Source organism: Apostichopus japonicus, chromosome 17 (genome assembly GCF_037975245.1).
Source record: "Apostichopus japonicus isolate 1M-3 chromosome 17, ASM3797524v1, whole genome shotgun sequence".
NCBI classification, from domain to species: Eukaryota; Metazoa; Echinodermata; class Holothuroidea; order Aspidochirotida; family Stichopodidae; genus Apostichopus; species Apostichopus japonicus.
Window position 1 is genome coordinate 9,507,716 of NC_092577.1, and position 24,808 is coordinate 9,532,523.

The 24,808-nt window shown below is 38.1% G+C and overlaps 1 protein-coding gene across 2 annotated transcripts in view; it reads left to right on the top strand.

The window, feature by feature from the left end:
* Positions 1-24,808, top strand: part of LOC139954917 (uncharacterized) — an 81,768-nt gene that overhangs the window by 47,337 nt on the left and 9,623 nt on the right. Inside the window, exons 4-6 of one of the 2 annotated variants that reach the window (XM_071954907.1) lie at positions 5,159-5,367; positions 10,450-10,526; positions 17,836-17,897. In XM_071954907.1, coding sequence (XP_071811008.1) covers positions 5,159-5,367; positions 10,450-10,526; positions 17,836-17,897 — 348 coding nt within the window. Of the gene's footprint in view, positions 1-5,158; positions 5,368-10,449; positions 10,527-12,367; positions 12,394-17,835; positions 17,898-24,808 lie in introns of those variants that run through there. The other variant, XM_071954908.1, reaches the window with a different exon arrangement.

Genomic DNA, 24,808 nt, shown 5'->3' on the forward strand with positions numbered 1-24,808 from the left:
TCCTGGGTAGTGCCATTTCCAGCGATCTGGGAGGCATTTTCGGCCAAAATTTTCTTGTACGCTTCGCGCCAACCTATGGTGGCGCTACGCTTAGATAATTTGCCTACAGGCTTCGCCCCTCCCTTGGCAAATTCCTCGCTACGCGCCTGTTCGAATTTGTAACGCAAACAGCAGATATCACATCATATCAGTGAGCATGAAAATGGCGTTCCAGGATGAAAATCCTCAAAACTGTCCGACTTGCCTGAAAAAATAACCGAAATTTTTTGCGCGCGTTCAACATGTCAATGTCAATATCATATAAGCAAGCATCGGTTATTACATCGCATGCCATCATGTACCGTACGGTCCGCTAAAATTGCGCAGTATACCGCGGGATGCTAATGTAAACAACGACATGTCTCATGTAGATGTATAAAAAGCATGAAGGTCCAATTATGTCAAAAGTTTCTTTTACATTAGTAATGGCGAATTAGGGGCTGCACCCCCGCCGCGCAGTGGCGGAGCGTCCATACGGTCAGGGGGCGGATGCGCCCCTGACGGACTCAAATGGACTGCTGGCGCCTTTTTTAGCTCTTTACCACTTTTTACTTATTCTAGATTATTGACTTTTTTATTGCGCTCTCATCTACTTATTGACATTTGTCACATTTTGTTGGTGTAATTTGGCGATGACACCCTATTCTTCGTTTATCTGCAAATTAGCCAGGCCCTGAAAGGGTCCTTTCCGGCGATCTAGGGAGTATCTTTACTCAAAATTTGTCTGTGCGCTACGCGCCAACCAGTGGTGGCGCTCCGCTTAGATAGTGTCGAAAGCGCCCCTACAGACCATTCTCGCCCCTCCTGACCAATACCCCTACAGTAGCTCCGCCACTGCCGCCGCGCCTCCTACGCCTATGTGTGTAGTGTTCGCTTTCGGAAATATCTGCTATTTTTTCATTTCCTTCAACCAAGTTTGATAATAGCCGTTATAAGAGGCTTAATATTTGTACACCAATAAATTAACTGTGTCTGAATTTTCGAAAATTTCTGACCAACATTCTGCATCACACTTCCCTCTACTCGTGCAATTTTGACCGGTCTGTTAGGGGTTGAAGGTAGTTTTTCTATATTGGTTGTCCATAGATGAAATTTTGTACAACATTATGGGTATGTTTTCAAGTGAGTTTATTCACGAGAAATGTGAATTTTCAAATTCTGAACAAATTTGGGGCTTAAAACCTTGAAAAGTGGGGCTGACGGGTATTGTGAGCCGCGACGTAGAATCACCTACAAAAGCAAAGACCCACAGGACATGCGATCAGGTCGAACATGACGTGTGCCGGGTTGACAATCTTCATAAAGGTTATGGATGGAAAAAATACTATTAGGAAATACTTGGTTCTCAGGCCAAAAGTGTACATCTGGTTGGTCATTTCAAGCCCGAGAAGTGCCGTTTCCGGTGATCTGGGGGGGTATCAAAACCAGAAATTTTCTTGTACGCTGCGCGCCAACCGATGGTGGCGCTCCGCTTAGATAGTAATTCGCGCCCCCCGGGTTAGAAAATCCTGGATACGCGCCTGATATATCACTGACAATTAATGGTTCAGTGTTATATTAGTGTAGTTTACAGAGCAGGCGCGGCGGAACGGAAAAATTATTGGGGGGGCTAATGTGTGGAGACTCTCTAAGCGGAGCGCCACCATCGGTTGGCGCGGAGCGTACAAGAAAATTTTGGGTTTTTTCAAACCCCCAGATGGCCGGAAACGGCACTTCCCGAGTGTTTTATGCTGCGAATACCTGGCCCTAAAATATGGGTCTCAAGCCTGCAATTTCTCAGATTGCACGTAAAGTCTGTAAAAACATTGTAATTTGTATATTCGATGGTGTTTTAAGAGAGTAACTATTACTCGTAGTGTACTCGCAAAGACGTTTTTGAGTGTAGTAAGGGCAGTGGCGGAGCTAGGGGTATTGGTCGGGGGGGGGGCCAGAATGGTCTGTAGGGGCGCTTTCGACACTATCTAAGCGGAGCGCCACCACAGGTTGGCGCGGAGCGTACAGAAAATTTTTGAGTAAAGATACTCCCGAGATTGCAGGAAATGACCCTCTCCGGGGCCTTGCTAATTTGCAGATAAACGGAGAATAAATAGGTGTCGTCGCCATTTTGTCGGAAAATTACACCGACAGAATATGACAAATGTCAATAGGTATATGAGAGCGCAATAAAATAGTCAAAAATCGCGAATAAGTAAAAAGTAGTGAAAAGCTGAAAAGGGCGCCAGCAGTCCATTTGAGTCCGTCAGGGGGGGGGGGCATCCGCCCCTGACTGTATATATGGACGCTCGATCCGCCACTAAGTAAGGGGATGTTGGAGAACTGGCTGAAATGAGGCAAGTCATTGGCCTAAGACGAAGTTGTGTTACGCTTACCGGTACTCACACTCACTGCTTCCACTTTTCACGGGGCGTGAAGACGCGGTTGGGGTGACAATGTGGTCTATAGCCAAGGGACGGGCCGAGGGTCCCCCAGCAATTACTAAAATTATTACACCTATAGAGTATACGTGTGCATCGGACAGATCGACAAGTATGCATTGAAAAATGGGCAGATGTACGTTTCGGAGCCTTGGTAAATATTGGGGGGGCTTATCATGCATTTGCCCCCTCAACTTTTTTATTGGGGGGGCTGAGCCCCCCCAAGCCCCCCCGGTTCCGCCGCCACTGTTACAGAGTACGTAGTATATTCGTGGGAGTTGTGTGTTAGCATTGACTTGAGTGGTTAAAGATGGATTATTTAATGGAGAGGAATCGCTGTTAATAGTTAAAACAGTAATTATTGATCAGTGAGATAATTTGACGGTATGGTATAGAGGCATAGGCTAGGATGTGTACGAAGGCCAGGCCACACTTGGGTAGGCTATAGGCTAGACTAGTAATACAGTTAGGCTATTTTAGAAATCTCAAACATCACCCGCGAAGAAGCAGAATTACTACTTTTAGCGAGAGGACATGCTTAGCAATGTAACTCATAAATAATAACAAATATTAGCCTAGTTGTTGACTTATTATCAGAAAGTCCAACTTAAAGCATATCTTAACTATAAAGGAATTGAATAAAATACAATCGAGACACTGAGTTTTCTTTGGGAATCTTAAATTAAGCAAAGAATAAAACCAGCGATTAACATTCTCGGTGAGTTGATGCCTATCCTTTTCTTCGAAACAATAACTTCATTCTAGCTAAGAAAAGGTAGCCATAGACAAACTGTAGAAGCTTTGTTATCCATTCAAAAGTCTTAAATCACACAAAAAAATTGCTCAACTCAATTTTATTCGTACATAACATAGCCTTATAGGCATTAAAATAGTCAATGTATAACATTCCACATTTAGGCTAGTAGTGTAATCACCAAACTTACTAAATCTACCAGGTCGGATATTTGAGCCAATTTTGTGAGAAGCCCGCAGCTTTTACCGAGCAGGCTGACTGAAATAATGTTATTTAATAACTGATTATTAGTTGAATGACCTAACTTCTGCCAATATACCTGACACTTAATGTGAAAGATAGGTTTGTTAAATACAAATATAGGGCCTAGAGCTTCGAGCAACTATAAAACAGTTTTCCAATTTAAGTTTAATAATAATAAAATGAAATAAATAGTTATTAAAAAGTAATCTTTCGTCCATGTCTTTCCAGCAGTAACTAGATCGTGGTGTTCTACTCACATCTGGTTATGTCTTAATTTTGCCCACTTTAATATAAAAACCGTAAGTCATTTCCAAGCCAACAGACTTATGGCCACATGATATTTAAAAAGTTTTTTTTTTTAATTGAAAGTGCTCCACTTCTTTTACGCTGCTGCAACGTTCGCCAGAGCCGTGGGTCTAACGTTAGTTTTAAAAGGCGCCATCCTCTCATTAAACTTGACATTAACTGATTTATCTCTCGTGTTTGTAAATCGATATTTGCCCGCTAACTGTTCACACCCTCTGAACTCCATAGTAACAGAATATATTACATTAAGATCCAATCAACCCGATTAAACTTAAAAGTAATAATTAATGAGTATAATTAAACCCTCAAGGATATGAAGTGTTTCCAGATAACAATATTATTTGTAAAAAAAATATAAAAAGCGGATGGTACTAATTAATTGGAAGAAAGGATAAAGTTTAGAAAGTTAAGATTATAAGCGTTAACCAATTTAGGAAAATCTACAAGCGCAAAAAAGAAGAAAACTGTTAAATTTAAAAATAAATCCACTAGAAGTTATGTCTCACTCAAACCGTAACTTAGAAATGAATTTGATAACTAAACACATGTAGACATCATCTTTTAAACAAATCGTATTAATTGGAAATAATTATAATTAAAGCAGAATAGTAGGATTTGGATCAATAATTAAATAATTTATATATTAAAATTTGAGTTTAAGTCAAATCAACCTTCTTTCTTGAAATTTGAATTTGATCTACATCTGCTTCTATAAATTGCATTTTAATTATAAGAAACAACCTATTGATTTAAATATAATTCTCACAAATCTCCTTAAACTTGATAAAAACCTTCTATTAGTTGAAGTGGAAGTGTCCTCTTCATGATTCCTATTACATTAGTAACTTATATTTTCATTTAATTTACATTTTCCTTCTGAAAGTTCTAAATTAAAACACAAATAAATTTGATCAACATTTTTCTTCAAAAGATAGAATAATCTCAATTTTTTGATTACCCATTTTTGATAAAATACTCAACCCGTCTTTGGGATTTGTTTCCTATTAATTAATAAATTAAAATACCTAGTCTCACATTCTTATTTTATAAAACCTTACTAGCTATAAAAGTTATTATTAATAATTTAATTTTAAAACAATAAAACGAACCCTAATTCTACATTACCACTGTATTTTCCTCTAATCTAATCTAATCTAATCTAATTATTTCTGTTAATATTTGTTTCCCCTTAAAATCAATCCTTTATTTCCTTTCCATTAACTAAATTCCTTTTTAAAATAAACACAAACTTAATGTCCTAGTTTATCGCTTTACTTTCCTTTACTTTGGTTTCGTTATTTATATTATTGATAATGTCATAATAATTATTCTAATCCTAAACAAATCCAATCTATTTATCTCTATCTACTCTATTATCAGTAACTCTATTCTTTCATTCTAGATTCCTATCTCCTGTGTGTATCTAGGAGGCTGCTCTCCTAGAGTTGATGAGTCTGGTCTGAACCTTATCCTTCAGTCTGGTCTCTCTCTCTCTATCCTGAGTTCTCTCCAGAAGCTGTGGATCCAGGACATCAAGAGGAGACTAACTAATGAAGAGTTGGCGGCCATCTTGTCTTACTCCTCACAATGTACAAGCTTGAAGGAGCTGGAGTAAGTATTCCGGTGTATATGTTAGAATCATCATAACAGTTAAACGGAATTAATTTAATTAATAAAAGTTATCAATATTAAACAAACAATAGAGAATGTTAAGTCTGCTGTAATTTTAATGTCAAGAATTGGATTTAACTAGTTTAGTTGAATTTAATTGACTAATTAGGTCATCGCGAAATGAATTATGTAGGATGTTATCATAAATAAAACAAAATATAATGGGAATATTTTAAGAGAGTGTTGGTAAGAGAGGGGTGGAGGGTGGGTGGGGTTGTTTGAAATGTTCTTTGTTCAGTTTATTGTTAAAATTTAACTAAGAAATAGGTTTTAGAATGAAAGGAATGTTTATTAGGATAATAATAAGAGATATATAGAAAAGGTCGTTTGAATTTAATAATTTGAATTAGTTTTAAAATGGGGTTTTTGAGTGACTTCTCAAGCTGAAACCTCCAATATTTGTTTTTTCAATTATGTTCAATCTATTTAAGTTTTTTTTCAACGAAAGAGATTGAAAATCGTTATAAATATAAAAGAAGTAAAATGATGAAAATAAAATAACAAAAACCTTTAAATCTATACTTACAAACCCATGTGATCAGATTATAATGCTCTACTCTCTACTAAAACTGAAATTTATACCAAACAAGCAACCAATAAAACAGCTTTAGTTGTGGCAGTTTATTAAACGCCTTGCAGAAACGGACACTGCTGGATCGTTAACATCATGTGTTTCACAGTCAGTTGATTTTTATTGAATTTGTTTGACTGTTTAGCAGGAACACAAATAACAGGGTGATGAAGTTTGTATTGGGAAGAATAATATGCGTGTCAAACAATGAGCTAAACAATAATCATAGGATGGTTAATGAAAACCGTATTGAATATTTACTTTGAGTATAACACATTGTGCGAGCTTAGTAGATAACTTTTAAAATGAAAGCTTAATAGCATCTAATCAAATTTGCGATATTAAATGTAGTTCCCGGAATCAACATCATGCAAATAGCTATTATCATTATCGCCCTCAGTTTAGGTATAAATGTTGCGCATTAATTAATATAAAAAACATGTATTTCTTGTAAGATAAATTTAAAAATAGGGTGTGAAGAAGCCGAGAATAATAATCCAATCAGTCCAATTAAAATAAAACTATGACAGCTGCACTTGATGAACGGCCATACTGTACCTTTCCATTCTTCACACAAAATATGCTAAAATAGTACTCTTCGTTAAATGTCCAGTGTTCTCTCTCGATATTGATACAAAGACTGAAACGAATTCCAAACGCTTATGTTATATACTTCTTACCGTGGTTGTTTCTCCCAAGTTTGATACTTACACCGTCACTGTATAAAACATTTGACATTATTTAGAGTTGACTTGATTGATATTTCAACCAGTCACGTGATCAGCCTCATTGTTGTGAGTGGAAAAGCCTCGTCTTTCGTCCTCGTCTTAATAGCCAGAGAAGTTTTTTAGGCTTATATTGATATGACATTTCACAGCACCATCAAGTGTTTACCCTTTCTTACAATGTTTTCTTTGAAGGGGGTGGGGGGGGTCCAAATATGACTTGCGTCCGTAGGGAGGGGTCTAAACAGGGAGAACCTTTTTATGAATAAAGTAAACTTAAATTAATAATTGTCGATGCTGTAGCAGCGGGACAGGTTGACACAAGAACGGTTTGTTCGATAATTATAAATTATTTAAAGTTAATCAATATTTTTATTGTATAGCATACATGTCGACATTGAGTTGATGTGTCCGCTTTGGCCCTTACTTTATATAATATATTAATGAAATATTTTAAAGCGCACCTTTCAGCCACTCAATGAAGAGATACAGAAAATAAACGATTGTAAAGAAAAAGCTTTTACATTCAAACAAACTTTCAACAGTTCGGTAAATAAACGTTTATTATGCTAATTAGATACGAGGTATGTAACCTATATATTTTCTCTACATTGGCCAGAGTGGTGTTTTATACATATATATGGCTGTGCAATGCAGGTATACGGTAGGATGATACTGAGCTAGACTTGATAATATTACTTGGATATTATGCACTATATCTGTTACCGGTTAAGCCGGATAATTTCATTTGATGCTCGCCAAGCTCAACTTGCTGTAGTAAGGAATCTTACAGACAATAGTTTTGTATATGCACAGTATTCTTCTCTTAGATTTTGCAGTGAACAACATATTAGCAGGGCTGATTCTTTTCACAGCAAACATACTGGTTTTAGTATTAAAGTCTCGGCATTTGGTTTATTTGTGACAGACTGAAACAGGCGCGGCGGAACGGGAAAATTAATGGGGGGGGGGGCTAATATGTGGAGACATCTAAGCGGCCACCATCGGTTGGCGCGGAGCGTACAAGAAAATTTTGGGTTTTTCAAACCCCCCATATGGCCGGAAACGGCACTTCCCGAGTGTTTTATGCTATGAATACCTAGCCCTAAAACATGGGTCTCAAGCCTGCAATTTCTCAGATTGCACGTAAAAATCTGTAAAAACATTGTAATTTGTATATTCGATGGTGTTTTAAGAGAGTAGCTATTACTCGACGTGTACTCGCAAAGACGTTTTTGAGTGTAGTAAATTACTACTTGCAATTAAATGCAATAATTACAAGGGCGTCGGAAGCTATTTTTGATTGGCACGGCGGTTCAGAGTGTGGCCAACTATCATAATTATCGGGGGGACGTTTGGTAGGTCAAACTACGCTACGCGCCACCATGGTTGGCGCGTAGCGTAATGGAGAAAATTTTGAAAATATGCCTCCCAGGTTGCAGGAAATGGCACTTCCCGAGCTTGAAAAAAAGATCTCTGCCATGCCAGAGTAGTCACATTTAGCCTACTTACCGTCATCATTATTGAAAATTATTGAAACATATACCTCCGAGATTTTTTTTCCCATTTTTTGGTCCTACTTTTTTTTTTTGCGTCGTGAATATTTGCCCGTACCGGCTCCGACGGCCCTGAATTAAATAAATGTCATAAGAAAACACAGAAAACATTTCATTATGTCAACAAATGGGTAATTCCAAAACCATGTGCAGTTGCCAACAAATTTCTATGACCTAGCACTGTCATCATGTCATGAATGCATGTACCCTATACAGTACAGGTGAAATGCTAATATTGTGTTTTTGTTCGTTTTATAATTGATTGCGTTTAAACATAAAGCCATGTTCCACGCCTTGCGTGTACTCGTAGTGTAAACGCAAATGTTGATGAGTGTAGCGTTTAGCTTATTACCCTCTTATTTAAAACACTAATATTCGATGAGGCATGATACAGACAATCAATTATCATATTTAATTATTACACCTATATAGCATACGTGTGCATCGGACAGATCGACAAGTTTGCATTAAAAATGGGCAGATGCACGTTTCGGAGCCTTGGTAAATATTGGGGGGCTTATCATGCATTTGCCCCCTCAACTTTTTCATTGGGGGGCTGAGCCCCCCCCCCCAAGCCCCCCCCCCTCCCGGTTCCGCCGCCACTGGACTGAAAAACAGCTTAGCTTGATCAGTCGCCATATTGTAAAGAGAGGGTGATATTATAAAGAATTTCTTCTTTAACAACATTTATGTATTTTACCAAACTCTTAGCAATCATAACAATCATAATGAATAATAATTTGCTACCACAAAGGTTTCAAGGTTTCACACCCTCCCCCTCCCCCTACCAGCAGCCCGGTTAATTCATATCGGCCCCATGCCAGATCTGTGTGTGGTTGATCTTTAATATTTTTTTGCCAGAAAATATTGAAAATGTTAATAATATGACCAAAACAAATTCGGATTGCTGAAAAAGAGGTAAAACGATTGTTGTAAAATCCCCACATGTCAAACCACAATCCATCTATTTTTGGCTTATTTACTTGTAGGTTAAGTCACCGGTTTAAAGACACTTAGTGTAGACTTCACTGAAAATGTTTGCGATGATACCGTCCATTTACCTTGTCAGGGGCGACATAGCCGTGAAAGAGGGTTGGGTGGGGCAAGGGTGGGGATTGATCGGGCACATGTTTGCCACTATCCTGATAACCCTGGAAAGTGGCCTCCGTTTTTTAATGGAAATTATCAGTTCCCAACTTTGTAATTAAAAATGCTCTCTTCTTGTTGTGTTTTTGTAACAATTGCATTCATGTCTAAAACATTGCTATGAAAAATAATAATGATAACACATGCAGTTCACAAGTACCGGTATAAAGAAACTGTTTGTTGAAAACATTCAAATATTGAAATTTGTGGAGGGGAACGCACAGAGAATTCATTTTGAGAAGTTTAACATAATTTCAGAGTCTAGTGGTTTCTTGCGTAAAATCAAAGTCACATGTTCCACTGCCCCTCAGTGTTTGTGCTTCCATTAAACATTTTTTTTTTTTTGGCGAATCAACTAAGATCACGTTGGTGTGGTTCTTAATAAAGTATGACCAGGAAGTTGTAGCAACTCCTTGGTATGACGGAAGTCTGATATTTGGGACACATGCAGCTCTTCATTGAGAACATCGTTGAACAGGAAGATTCGATTGTGTAATGGTTAAAGGAAATTCTTATCAACTCCACAAAAAAAGTCATAAGTTTGTACAATTTGATTTAGATCAATGACAATAACGCAATGCGAGCAATGTGATAACATTATTGAAGGGTGATAATGAATAAATACTTAAATTATAAGGAATCTTGGAATATCTGCCTTGTTCATGTAATTGCAACATTTTGTGTTTACTTTTGTACTGAATTGTATTACGCGTCGGTACTTTCTTGCCGTACAAGCAAAGCGCCGTCAGTAGGAATGGGTGGCTTCAGTATATGTCGCATGACGACATTCTCCCTACTTCAATTATATGATCCATTCTAATTTATTTTTCGTGGGATCGTTGAAACACAAGACTTGAGATTATTATTACTTCTGATCAGAATGATCAATCAGATGTGATTTATTTCCTTGTTATTTGTTGTTTACTTTGTTTATCTTCATTGATTTGATAATAAACCTGACTAGGTGGACAGTCCTAGTCGTCTTCTACATCTCACACGATGATTACTCTACCTCTCTCCATAGGTTTTGGTATTACAAGCTGCCAGACACTATTCCGGTTGGATCCATTCCATCATCCTTGAAGTCAAGAAACGTGAAAGGTATTGTCACAATGACGTCATAATGGACACATTTCAAATTTCTTACATTTATTTAAAGGCTTTACCAACCAGTCAACTTTGTGAATTGCTTTTGACATGTAGAGTGTTGTTGATTCACATACAAGAGAGTAATTAATAGATCAGCAACACATGATTGCCATTTTAAATGAATTCGAAACCCAGTCATGTGATAGTAAACAACAAATCGAATAATAGAAATGTAACCACACTTAATATTGCTAAGCTTAGTTGATTTAAGAGATAAGTCATATTCCTAACATTTCGCTCTTTCGAGATCACTTCCCTAAAATATATTTTAGGAGTAGCAATCTAATCAACTGATGCATTTAAATCTCTTTCCGAAAAATAGTGGTATCGTACACTTTGTACAACTTAATTACACTGCGATAATTATTGTGTAAGATTTTGAAGTAATGTTGTGCCCATCGGAGTCTGAAAACCCCTAACCCACCCCCCACTCTCCCCAACCAACACACACATTTAAGCAAATACACACCTTTGCTTAAAGCCATTCTTTTAATCTGAATTACAGAATAACGACACAAAATGTAACTTCAGTTATTTTGCAAGTTCGGCAAACGAAGTTTTTGTTTCTCTGAAAACTAAAATCCATGCATAAAAAATACAAAAATAATAGTATAAATAAAAGTGGATAATGATATGAGGGAAAGCAATTAGAATTATATGTGAATTTAAAACAATAATTTATTTATTTGTACACTTATAGAGGAGCACGGAGGTATACAATGGTGTGTCGTAAAGTTAAGAGTGAACGTCTAGTGAGACTAATATGATACTGAAAGAGTTCTTTGCGTACACTAACGCTGTACTTGGAAACAGGAAAATATAATTTAACTATTATCATTCGAGAACGCGACCCCATAGGTAAACAAACAGTGGTATGGGTGTACACTTAAAAAGTAAGAGTTATAATACAAAAACGAAGAAAGGAAAACAGAATCGGTTTGTTTGTTACTCCCTTACGTCCATATTTCCCCAACTTTGGATAATAAAATGTTTTTAGCCTCGGAAGAAGATCCTGCTAGGATCGAAACGTCAGGCCAACTTACTTTCACACGTAAATAAAATGCAGCAGATTCCTGATGCTCGGCCCCACCCCTTCAACATTTTAATCCGCTGAAAATTGAGCACTTCTCATAAATATATTTCAGTGTTTCACAATTACTTCAATATAACTGCAAAACGCTGCTGCGTAAGTACAACGGATCCCCACCAGCCTGCTTGGAATACATTCTAGAGAAATATAACTTACTTATAACATGTGGTTTCCGAGGGGCTTCCCCTCGTGGAACCAACCAGTGCTTCAAATATTTTCCAGAGAAATTAAAAAATAATTCCTCTATCTTATGTACACGTACTTGTTGTGATTGGACTCGCTTTAAGAGAACAAGAAATATTAGAAATGCTGTTTTTTTCACTGGCGTTAGCCCCTCGACCCGCTTCCGGGCTCTGAGAAACGTTCTGTATAAAGTTGAGGTTAAGCTTCTTCCTGACAACTATTTCTCAAAATTCTGCAGCTTCTGGGGATTTCACATCAAAAACAAATATGTAACTTACATATTTTAATCTGTAAATCTGCAAAGAGAAATGCATAAAAAAGGCTTAATTTTGGATCTGATAAGTATTAGTTACATTTTCAAGCTATTGTAACCGAACTTGTATTGAAACTTTGAAGGCTATTCCTTAAGCTGTACTAACTGTTTAATTTAAGTAATGTTTCAATTATTTGCCGGGAAATCCCCGTTATCCTCCTAAATTGTTTACTATGACGTAAGCAATTGTGGCCTTTCGGTCGCCAGAAGACTGGTGACCGCAACTCTGAGGCAGTGTACTCTAAAGTAGAACATTCTCGTGCGCGTAAACTTAAGCCATTGTTCAGGCTAGTATAAAGGAACTGATGGTACCTGCAGCGTGGGACTCTTTGACAAAATCTCTTAAGACCCAGTGGCGGCGGAACCGAGGGGGGGGGGCTTGGGTGGGGGGCTCAGCCCCCAATGAAAAAGTTGAGGGGCAAATGCATGATAAGCCCCCCCCCCCGATATTTACCAAGGCTCCGAAACGTGCATCTGCCAATTTTTCAATGCATACTTGTCGATCTGTCCGATGCCCACGTATACTATATAGGTGTAATAATTTTAGTAAATGCTGGGGGACCCTCGGCCAGTCCCTTGGCTATAGACCACATTGTCACCTCAACCGCGTCTTCACGCCCCGTGAAAAGTGGAAGCAGTGAGTTTGAATACCGGTAAGCGCAACACAACTTCGTCTTAGGACAATGACTTGCCTCATTTCAGCCAGTTCTCTTCTAATGGTAGCACATTTCCCATGGATATATCCTTCAGGGACATTTCCTTCTAATTGGAGATGAATCTTTGTAGGGTATATCCTTCTAAAGTGCCCTTAAGTGTGATAACTGGGTGCTCATTTCGTTTGTGCATAGTAATTGCAAGTAGTAATTTACTACACTCAAAAACGTTTTTGCGAGTACAATATACGAGTAATCTACTCTCTTAAAACACCATCTGAGAAATTTGCAGGCTTAAGACCCATATTTTAGGGCTAGCTATTCGCAGCATAAGACACTCGGGAAGTGCCGTTTCCGGCCATCTGGGGGTTTGAAAAACCCAAAATTTTCTTTTACGCTAGGCGCCAACCGATGGTGGCGCTCCGCTTAGATAGTCTCCACACACTCCCCCAATAATTTTCCCGTTCCGCCGCGCCTGCCAAGACGTCTACGTACGGTACATTAGCATATCATTTACTATTATCAAAGTGGGTCGGTTTCTATTACCACGGCACCGTGTATAACTGTTCATAGATATTGTAAGCGCTAAGAATATTATTGACTACATTTGTGAGTTGTATAAATTGTTAGCAAATTGCGCTATTGCACTGAGGAGATTACGCCCAGTTATTTAGGAGCAACGTTATTTACCGACTGTTATCATTTTACGTTATTTAGTAGCGCTCTGAACTGCGTGACAATGTGTGTACTTTAGTAGAGATCAGTGTTCTGCTGTGCTTGGATATATTTCAGTTAGTCCGTAAGTAGGAACATAAGTGAATAGCCTAGGTCAGCTATTAGAAAGATACATTACTGCCATTTAGTCCATCGATTGGTTCTTAGTATATTTACATCGGTAAACGGCATTGCAGACACCGTTAAGTTAAATCTGTAGCTTTGAATCCGTTTTCAAATTTAGACGCTGCGTTTGGCGTTCCGTTTATCGCCGCGTTATATGTTGCGCTATACGCTGCGTTGGGCGTCGCGTTGGCCGTTGCGTTTGGCGTTGCGTTTAGCGCCGCGTTATACGTTACGTTCTGCGCTGCGTTGGGCGCTGCGTTGTACGCAAGGGCGGCGGAACCGGGGGGCACAGGGGTCACGTGCCCCCCACTTTTCCTCAGGTTAAAAATGTGCCCTTTTTCTACATAAAAATTGAGGTGTCTCAAGTTAGCAAGAGGCCAGTGAACCAGAATGAACACTCGGGAAGGGCCGTTTCCGGCCATCTGGGAGGGTTTGTAAAACCAAAAATTTTCTTGTACGCTCCGCGCCAACCAATGGTGGCGCTCCGCTCAGATAGTCGTGCATAAAACTTTGCAAATCCTGGCTACGCCCCTGACTTTTAGTGAATTTCTGTGGGTCAAACTCAAAGCTATTTCGAATGGAAAAAAATTGTTAAGATATTAACGAGAAATAAACTCTAATTCGGAAGATTCCTACATTAGCAACTAGCATGATTTCACCTCATTTTGTCTCAAAAGAAAACTTGTTCCTTGTTTCCCAATTTGCACATTGGATATTGCAGTGCTAGTATGCATATTTTCCTTGAGGGGGGGGGGGGGGGGGACGTTGATGGAGTGATGTGTATACGCAAATAAGATTATACAATAAGAGTTATAAAGGGTACTAAATATAAGGCTGAATCAGTCCAATCGAATTTCTGCAAAGTGCCCTTTGATATCGGTGCCCCCCCCCCCCCCCCAAATTGAAAGTGTTTCCGCCGCCCTTGGTTGTACGTTGCGTTAAACGCTGTGTGTGGCGCCGCATTGGACGTTTCGTTGGGCGTTGCCTTTAGTGCTGTGCTCTACGCTGCGTTTAGACGCCGCGTTGAGGAATTGCGGTAACAGTGACGTTCAGAGTAATCAAGGATAAGTGTAAGAACATTTAATGAACCTAGTAAGGAGACGGAAGTCTGAATAAACGATACCACTGTGCCACGAGCACTTTAGCATCTTCTCCATTGTCATCCTTTTGTCGAGACTCTCTTTCGCCAACCCCATCATTAAAGACTGCCCCACCAGACAAGGAAGTGACGCTACACTATCAATATACATACTGTTTATCGATTCGATACAGTTACATATCGGTATTATATATTCTTGATGAGGTAACGATGTATACTTTACTCCATATAACGTGTAGTATCTGTCGCAGTTTGAACTTAACATTTTCTTTGAATTTCGCTGAGATGCTAAAATGTCCTAAAAAGATTCAATATGTTTGAGTAAGGCAGCTTACTGTGTTTCTAAGAGTATCCATTGACCTTGCAAGTAGTAGTTAAGAGAGTAATTCAGAGTAGATATAATTCAATTAGTCTTCTTCATCGGTCAACGAGTAAATTCCAAAAAAAATATCAATTATGTTTTTTTTATCGAATGTTCAATGTTCTTACTCATTAAATAAATATGATGCTCAAGAGAAAGTATCCATCCTTCGCTTAAACGACCATGAATGCACCTATGCTGCAGGCTATGGTAGTCTACAGTGGCGGCGGAACCGGGGGGCTTGGGGGGGCTGAGCCCCCCAATAAAAAAGTTGAGGGGGCAAATGCATGATAAGCCCCCCCAATATTTACCATGGCTCCAAAACGTGCATCTGCCCATTTTTCAATGCATACTTGTCGATCTGTCCGATGCACACGTATACTCTAGGTGTAATAATTTTAGTACTTGCTGGGGGACCCTCGGCCCGTCCCCTGGCTATAGACCACATTGTCACCCCAACCGCGTCTTCACGCCCCGTGAAAAGTGGAAGCAGTGAGTGTGAGTACCGGTAAGCGTAACACAACTTCGTCTTAGGCCAATGACTTGCCTCATTTCAGCCAGTTCTCCAACATCCCCTTATTTAGTGGCGGAGCGTCCATATATACAGTCAGGGGGCGGATCCCCCCCCCCCCTGACGGACTCAAATGGACTGCTGGCGCCCTTTTCAGCTTTTCACTACTTTTTACTTGCGTGATTTTTGACTATTTTATTGCGCTCTCATATACCTATTGACATTTGTCATATTCTGTTGGTGTAATTTTCCGACAAAATGGCGACGACACCTATTTATTCTCCGTTTATCTGCAAATTAGCAAGGCCCCGGAAAGGGTCATTTCCTGCAATCTAGGGAGTATCTTTACTCAAAAATTGTCTGTACACTCCGCGCCAACCTGTGGTGGCGCTCCGCTTAAGCGCCCCTACAGACCATTCTTGTCCTACCTGACCAATACTCTAGCTCCGCCACCGCCCTTACTATACTCAAAAACATCTTTGCGAGTACACTACGAGTAATAGCTACTCTCTTAAAAAACCATCGAATATACAAATCACAATGTTTTTACAGACTTTTACGTGCAATATGAGAAATTGCAGGCTTGAGACCCATATTTTAGGGCTAGGTATTGGCAGCATAAAACACTCGGAAAGTGCCGTTTCCGGCCATCTGGGGGTTTGAAAAAACCCAATATTTTCTTGTACACTCCGCGCCAACCGATGGTGGCGCTCCGCTTAGATAGTCTCCACACATTAGCCCCCCAATAATTTTTCCGTTCCGCCGCGCCTGGTAGTCTATGATGAAAAAGAAGTTATCGTGGTTATTCAAACTAGATACGTGTTTCTTGTGTTAAGTGGAAATGAGCATTTGTCATATTGTCCTCAGAATTGTTACTGAATCATAACCGTAAAACTAGGGATGTGCTTTTAGTTACAGCAGGTGGGTAGTTCTGGACCGGTAAAACGGCCGGTTATTAATAGAGTTCACACTGCAATTATGGTATATTTGTAAAATCGGCTATGATAGCCTAGACTAGCATTCAAATTCAGTAAACAGAAGATGTTAACAAACAGAAACAAAGGGACCTTACAATGGTCTGTTCTATTTCAATTCAACACTTATTGTAATTGTTATACAATTGCTGATGATTATTCTATTTAGTTCGTGTTGTAGTTTTGTCACGGCACTTATTGATGATCTGAAAGACAAACCACGACACAAAACATAATTTATATTGATATGTTATCTTCATTAATATGTGTTTGCACGTAAGTGTTGTTTGTCTCCATTTACACTCCTCTTGATAACAGACTTTAATGTAGATTTCTTAAAACTTCTAAGAAATTTGGACAGCGTTATTGGTCAATGTTACAATTGTGAATGTCAAGTCATAATAACACGATGTTAGATTATACATACCTTCCTCCTCCATATAAGGTACTAGTAGAGAGATTGATGTATATAGTCTTGATACAGTTGAAAACAAACATATACCTAAGAAAGTGACTGGAAACAAGAAATACAAACCTTAGTTTACACAGCTGAAATACTCTCAGGACATTGGAAATGTGATCACGTGATTATGACGATGATTTGCCTAGGCTTGTAGCGCCATAAATCCAAATAGTATTTATTCTATTATCAACATTTAAATTATTGGCTTTCATGATCTGTGATGACGTCACTGATGTTGAGTGTTCTCTGATCAGTTCATCGTCTCATGGATGATTATTCTTGATCTGAGCATCAAATACTCGACTATGATTTGTTTTCTTAATTTAGTTCAATATTCACTCCTATTTGAGTTGTTTCACATGTGTTATGTAGGATAAGTGTACAACTGATTAGCTAATGAGATGACAACAATTCTAACATGATTGGTTATGTAACTAATAAGATATTGCTTGTAAAATGATCAGGTATAAAACCGAGGTGATCATGATAGTAAACTGATCGGTAATCTTACTGAGATATAATGATTGTAAACTGATCAGCTACACCACTGAGATGATGATAATAATAATAAACTAATAAGATCAAACTTAAGGAATCAACCAGATTGATTTCTCAACTGATATGAAGGTATCATCGAGGGCCAATATAAATCTGGTGAATGTAATGTTTAATATTTCCTTCCAGCCCCCCCCCCTCCCAAAACAAAGGACAAGAAAAAAAAGAGATTTATATGGCACTTGCATTTTCATCAATTTCGTTCTTTTTATTCAATAGTATGGGACAATCAAGGTCTTAATGGTTCTCGTCGCCTCAATCTACAGACCGGTCTATGGCAGGTAAGAGATTGTGCGCCTTTCTAACAGCTATTTCTCATAATGCATTCTGGTCAGCTTATTTGAGCTAACCTGCCCTCTGTATTACTTTACCAGTAAATATAAAATAAATAATAGTGACAACATAATCAGTAAAATGCACTTAGTTGATGGTAGCATTTGAATTAGATTGTGATAAACCAAGAAGACTCCAAACAACAAAAATTTACCGAAATATTCTTGCTCCTGCTCCCGAATGTTGGTCAGATTTCTTTTATTATTGTTGCCCCGTGTGTCCCTTATTACCCAACCATAAATTTGTTTTATTATTCAAGATATTCTCTCACAGGTATATAAAGGCACAATACTGGCTTGCAGAAACGAGACACGCATGTTAAGTTTTAATTAAATCAGGATTGTTATAATATTTTTGCTAACATTGACGAAAAAAGCATTCTTTATCAGAAAATAGTGAACATTTTTCTACGATATATCTACTGAAAAGATAACACAATGAAATTATTTACAGACTACTCGATTGTTGAAGGATACCACAGTTTTAACGTTAGTTACGTGGTGTCCATTTCACTCTCAAAGAGGTGAAATATAATCCTTTAAAAAGACTTATATAATTGTGAGTACTTTTCTTTAGTTTCTTCTACCACTGTCAAATCAACTTTGAATAAAGGCAACAAGGGTCATTTTTTAAATATATTAATTAGATATTAAAATATTAGACAACGAAACTAACGTTAAATAGATCAACTCCAGGTATTCAATTGGAAACACTTTTTCTTCATATTAACCCCGTTATTTCTTCATCTAAATGTGATTTAATATATTTTCCAACCAGAAAAATCTGAAATAATATACACTTTGTACAAAACATGAACAACTGGGACTCCAGCTATATACTACAATACTGTATCCTTATACACTAATAGAGAATATTCGAATAATTCAGTAAGATTAAAGTATATGGACAAAATCACTCTTATTGTGTTTGATAAAACTCATTTCGAGACAGCCGTCACTGCATGTAAACATACAGCAATGAGTGAAGGAAACTAAATTCTAGTAGTTTCAGTTTGTAAAGATGCAACGTAATCTTTTGCGACATTCAGAGAAAAGCGGAATTCAGATCGCCGTGTAAGAAAGAAGAGAAAATCGAAAAAAAAGCAGTAGATAAATACATAGAGAATTCCTTCATGTAATCCCTGATAAATTTGAGAGGAGACAACATTTAATTCTTTTTTCATCATGAGGGAGAACCTAAAAGCCTTTAAAATGAAAAAAAGAACTATATAAACTAGCACACATAAGGCATAGCTTCTGTGCCTCAACACTGAACACACAAAAATTGACCAATCAGTGTCCTCAGATTTTGGTATTCTCTGTCAGGTCCATTAAATGACATGACAAGTCTATGTATCTTTCTACAGAGTACTCTCTTCATTTAAACCAAGTTTTTGAGGACAATTGGAGATCAAAAGTCCAATCTGGACTACCAGTTAAGTCTAAAGAAGATAGTCAGGAATCATACCAGCTAGGGTTATTGAAACTCAATAAAGCTTTCTCATGTGTGAAACCTCCATGGATTTGATAAATTAAAAACTGTTGCATGCTTCAACTGTGGACTTACATGTCAGGCATACAACCATTACAATAAGGGTAAAGGCATATAGCCAAATTATGATACAATACACTAATGGGTGAAATTCCAAGAAATTTTTGGTGTACATGCTGATTGAAATTAGGACAAAATTATGCTCAATGTGAGGTAAAACTGTCCTACAATTAGTGTAAAATCCTGGTAAAGTGAGGTAAAACTAAGGTAAAAGCGTAGTAAATATACGGTAAAATTGGGGTAAAAGAACGGTAAAACTGGTAAATTTAGGGTAAAAGTGTGGTAAATCTACGGTAAAAGCATGGTAACCTTGGGGTAAAACCATGGTACACTGTGGTAAAAGTATGGTAAATTGAGGTAAAACTAAGGAAGAGCGTGGTAAATATGCGGTAAAATTGGGGTAAAAGAACGGTAAAACTGTGGTAAATTTGGGGTAAAAGCGTGGTAAAAGTGCGGTAAAAGTATGGTAACAGCGTGGTAAATTGCGGTAAAATTGGGGTAAAAGCGAGGTAAAACTATGGTAAATTTGTGGTAATTTACTGCGGTAAACCGCGGTTTACCGCGTCCATAGGGCCAAAACACCGCGGTAATGTACAACAAATTTACCGCGATTTTACCCCGGTTTTACCGTGGTAAAATTGTGGTATGTTACCGCGGTAAATTTGAGGTAAATTTTTTCCTGGGTTAGAACTGGGAATGGGGGAGGGGGGGGGAGGGGCTGTGTGGAGGGTCTTGATATGCGAGCATTGTTTTCATGAATGTTATTCAGCCCATCCAATGATTAGTTCTATATTGAAACACTCGTACAACTTCCATATCAGTGAGATTATCAGTGAACTAGTATTACAAATATTGTAAAGATAAATATACAAGGTTTACTTTTTGACATGTTTGTTACGTATATGTCAATCATTTTTGACATATACCGTCTAATTATTTTGAGGGGTTGTGAAAGTACAAAGGTCTAGAGAGGACATGGTCAAAAACAAGGATTACGTACGTACGTAATACGTATACGTACGTACGCAATAATTATCACGTACGTACGTAATTCTACTACTTACGTACGTAATAATGATCACGCACGGACGTGATAATATCACGTACGTATGCAGTGTTATTACCTACGTCATGTTGCGTTTACAGCCATACTCCTGATTTATGTTGTAACCGACCGTTGAACTTACCCTGTATCTTACTGTACCAACTCCCTGGTTATAGACATGGACATGTTTTAAATTGTTTCTGTTGGTATGAGACGTGGGTTTCCCATGCATGACTTTTAGACTAATATATATTACTTTAAATTGTTGTAAAAGGCTTATCAAATTACCTTAAACTATTTCTATGGTATTTTGTAAATTGGTCAAATGCACAGAATGGAATGGGGAATATTGGAAGTTAGTAATAGGAACAGATGTATGTGAAATTTGACTCTAGAAACTTATGTTGAGTTTGTTTCTATACTTTTGTAGTGTTCAACTCAAATAAAATTGAAATTTAAAACTGGGTAGACGTTTTAAAGCAATTAAATAAAGCTTCATGTTACGTAATACGTCATATCTTTGAACAATCCATATAATATGCACACATAACTGGATAGCCCTGCAACTAATTAAGATATGTAGTTATGTTGTGACTGCTACGTACAAGTGAGTTATTTATCGTTTATTTAAATTCAGACAATATTGTGTCCCACAAATTAATTGTCATGTTTTAATTGTTTGTTTCCATTCCATTAAAATCCATGCTTACTATCATCTAACTTGGTGTGATTTTGAAGAAATAAAGTAACATTTCGTTTCAAGGTCCTTATCTTTCCTTTTACTGCCAAATTTGTCACAAGCAGATTGTAGAAGAAACAACACAAATATCCATTATGGTATTCTTCCTTTGGAATTAAATATTACTAATAAAAATATTTTTTTCCTAAAATTTCTTTAGGGGATTTGAAGAAACAAATGCTTAAATTTGTATTTGTCAATATTAGTGTATACGTAACTGACATAAGTGTATGGGTACAGCAGGCATAGATATAATGGAAGGACGGGTCTGGTTTTTATTTGAAACCAATAAACATGAGTATATTCTTCTGAATGGTAATGCTTGCCATGATCTTGGTCATTTGTATATATGAAGGGAGGAGGAGCTATTCTCATTAATGACATTGCAAGTTTTCCGATCTATTACTCTTTTTTCTTTCTTTTTAGACCGGGCGGCGGCGGGGGTTGCGGGGAGATGGTGATTATTGCATTTGTGTTAAATGGGAATAAATTAGAAGATAGAAAGAAACTATGTAGTAATATGTGCAGCTCTACTAACCCGCTTTGTTGTTATGTTGTACCGATGCCATGGTAACCCAATCATGTGCAATCACTTGATAAAATATGAATATTAGACACATACTTGTATTAATTCCATCGTTTTTTAACAGACACAAACATACATACATTCGAAGATTTTGAAGGAGTCAGGATCCGGGGTGGGTAGGGGGTTGGAGTGGAGTTGTTCCAACTACGGTATAGTCGGTAACTGCATGGTAATCTGATTTTAATATTCATAATTTGTCATCGGCCAATTGTTTCTTGTATCTTGATAATTATCTACAATTGTTAAGGATATTATTTTGCCACACCTGAACCTTCCAGCCTCATTCATTGCTTATCATTAGTGTCTAGGATTGGGTGGAGGGTTGAGGGCGCCAAATAATACAAGAACAACTCACGTTAACTTTTGTATCACGTTCTTCCAAACGTTGAAACTAACTGATAAAAATGTGGATGTGAACAGAAATACTTATATATTTTTGTAATAACATTCTGTAAGTAAATCATTAGCATTGGTATTATACTTAACAACCGAGCATATCATTTCAGCATTTAGTGGAACACTAGTAGCGTGTATGACTTTGAAACAACATAATTGACATAACCGACGCTGCATAATCAGGCGCGTTTCCAGGATTTTCTAACCCGGGGGGCGCGAATTACTATCTAAGCGGAGCGCCACCATCGGTTGGCGCGGAGCGTACAAGAAAATTTCTGGTTTTGATACCCCCCAGATCACCGGAAATGGCACTTCTCGGGCTTGAAAATGACCAACCAGATGTACAGTTTTACCTGAGAACCAAGTATTTCCCAATAGTTTTCTTTCCATCCATAACCTTTTTGAAGATTTTCACCAGTCACACATCATGTTCTACCTGATCGCATCTCCTGTGGATCATTGCTTTTGTAGGTGATTCTACGTCGCGGTCCACAATACCCGACAGCCCCACTTTTCAAGGTTTTCAGCCCATTATTTGTTCAGAATTTGAAAATTCACATTTCTCGTGAATAAACTCACTTCAAAACATACCCATAATGTTGCAAAAATATGTCATCTATGGACAACCAATATAGAAAAACCTCCTTGAACCCGTAACAGACCGGTAAAAATTACACGAGTAGAGGGAAGTATGATGAAGAATGTTGGTGAGGAAATTTTCGAAAATTCAGACACTAATTTATTGGTGTAGAGATATTAAAACCTCTTATAACGGCTATTATAAAACTTGGTTGAAGGAAATGAAAAAAATAGCAGATATTTCCTTCAACCGAACACTACACACATAGGCGTAGGAGGCAGGGGCTCCTACTGAAAGAAAAATAAATTGCAATGATGTAGCTAAAGGAAATGAATAGTTTAAAAAATATCTCCTTGATAATTAAAATAAAGTTGTAAGCTTGGCCCACTAATTCGACATTACTGATGTAAAAGAGAATTTGACATAATTGGACCTCCATGCTTTTTTTCCATCTACATAAGACATGTCGTTGTTTACAGCATCCCGCGGTATACTGCGCAATTTCCACGAACCGCACGGTACACAATGACATGCGAGGTAATAACCGATGATTACTTATATGATATTGATATTAACGTGTTAAACGCGCGTGGGGCGCGCGAAAAATTTAGGTTATATTTTTCGGGTAAAGTTGTTAGAGTCCCCAAAATCAAATGGGTTACTATGACTACACACATCGACAGTTTTGAGGCTGTTCATCCTGGAACCTCGATTTTCATGCTCACTGATATATGATGTGATATCTGCTGTGTGGTTTACAAATTCTAACAGGCGCGTAGCGAATACTTTGCCAAGGGAGGGGCGAAGCCTGTAGGCAAACTATCTAAGCTTAGCGCCACAACAGATTGGCGCGAAGCGTAGAAGAAAATTTTGGCCGAAAATGCCTCCCAGATCGCTGGATATGACACTTCCACTGCCTTGTAAGTTGCATCTAAGCATTTTCTATTTTGAATTTAATAGCGATATCATAAAAAATATATGCTCGGGGCGGTCGCCCCCTTCCCGATATGCGTCATATTCTCCGACGACTCCGACCAGCCACAGTTGGTTTCATAGCACAATGGTTTAAGGCGTCCATACACACACACGCGTTATGGTAGACCATATATAGTATATATATATAGATACATTAGTCAGAGAGGAAAAATGGAAACGTCAAAAATGGAGTTGTCGGTGAAAGGGGTAGGGTGATGCGCCCGCCCCTTCCGACATCCTCGATCCGTCACTGGCTACCCTGTGTATATAATATGGATCAGCGCTGTAATGATGTCACTGTTCGTCTTTCTCTTCCTGGTGTCTTGGCATATTTATTCTACTCCCTCCTCTTTTTTCTCTCCTTCTTCTTTTTCTTTTCCCTTCCTTCCTCCTCCTCTTTTCCCCCTCTTTTTTCCTTGTTTTCTTCTCTTTTTTTTCCTCTCCTCTTTTTCTTACCCGGGGGGCGCGCGCCCCCAACGCCCCCCCTGGATACGCACCTGATAATGTTTCCAACATACCACTATACATCCTCCTAAGACATTGGTAGTATTCTTCTGTGACAAAACTTAGCTGTAGTAAAAATGAATGACATTAACAAATATCTTAATCAAATTAGTGTATACCTAAAGGAATGAACTGAATATAACCTGCTTTAACTTCACCGTCTCGATGTACATTAAATATGAAACCGTAGAATGTTGTCAATCATGCTGTACCGTTCTTGTTTATGTTCAAATAATGTCGCTGCAAATGTTCATCATGGCACATACAACAGTCGTAAGAAAAGTCCGTTTAGCCGACCCTGTAGCTTACTGTAGCTGCCCTTGCATATTTGTCTTTGTAGCAGGCTCCCTGGTTTTCACTGGTTATTTTCATTTTCTTCGTTTTCTCTGGTGTAAGGAGAAGTTGGTCTTTCATTAACTAAAGCTGCCTATTACGTCATAGGTTGAAAATTGACCGAACCGTGAAATATTCGCAGAATTATTG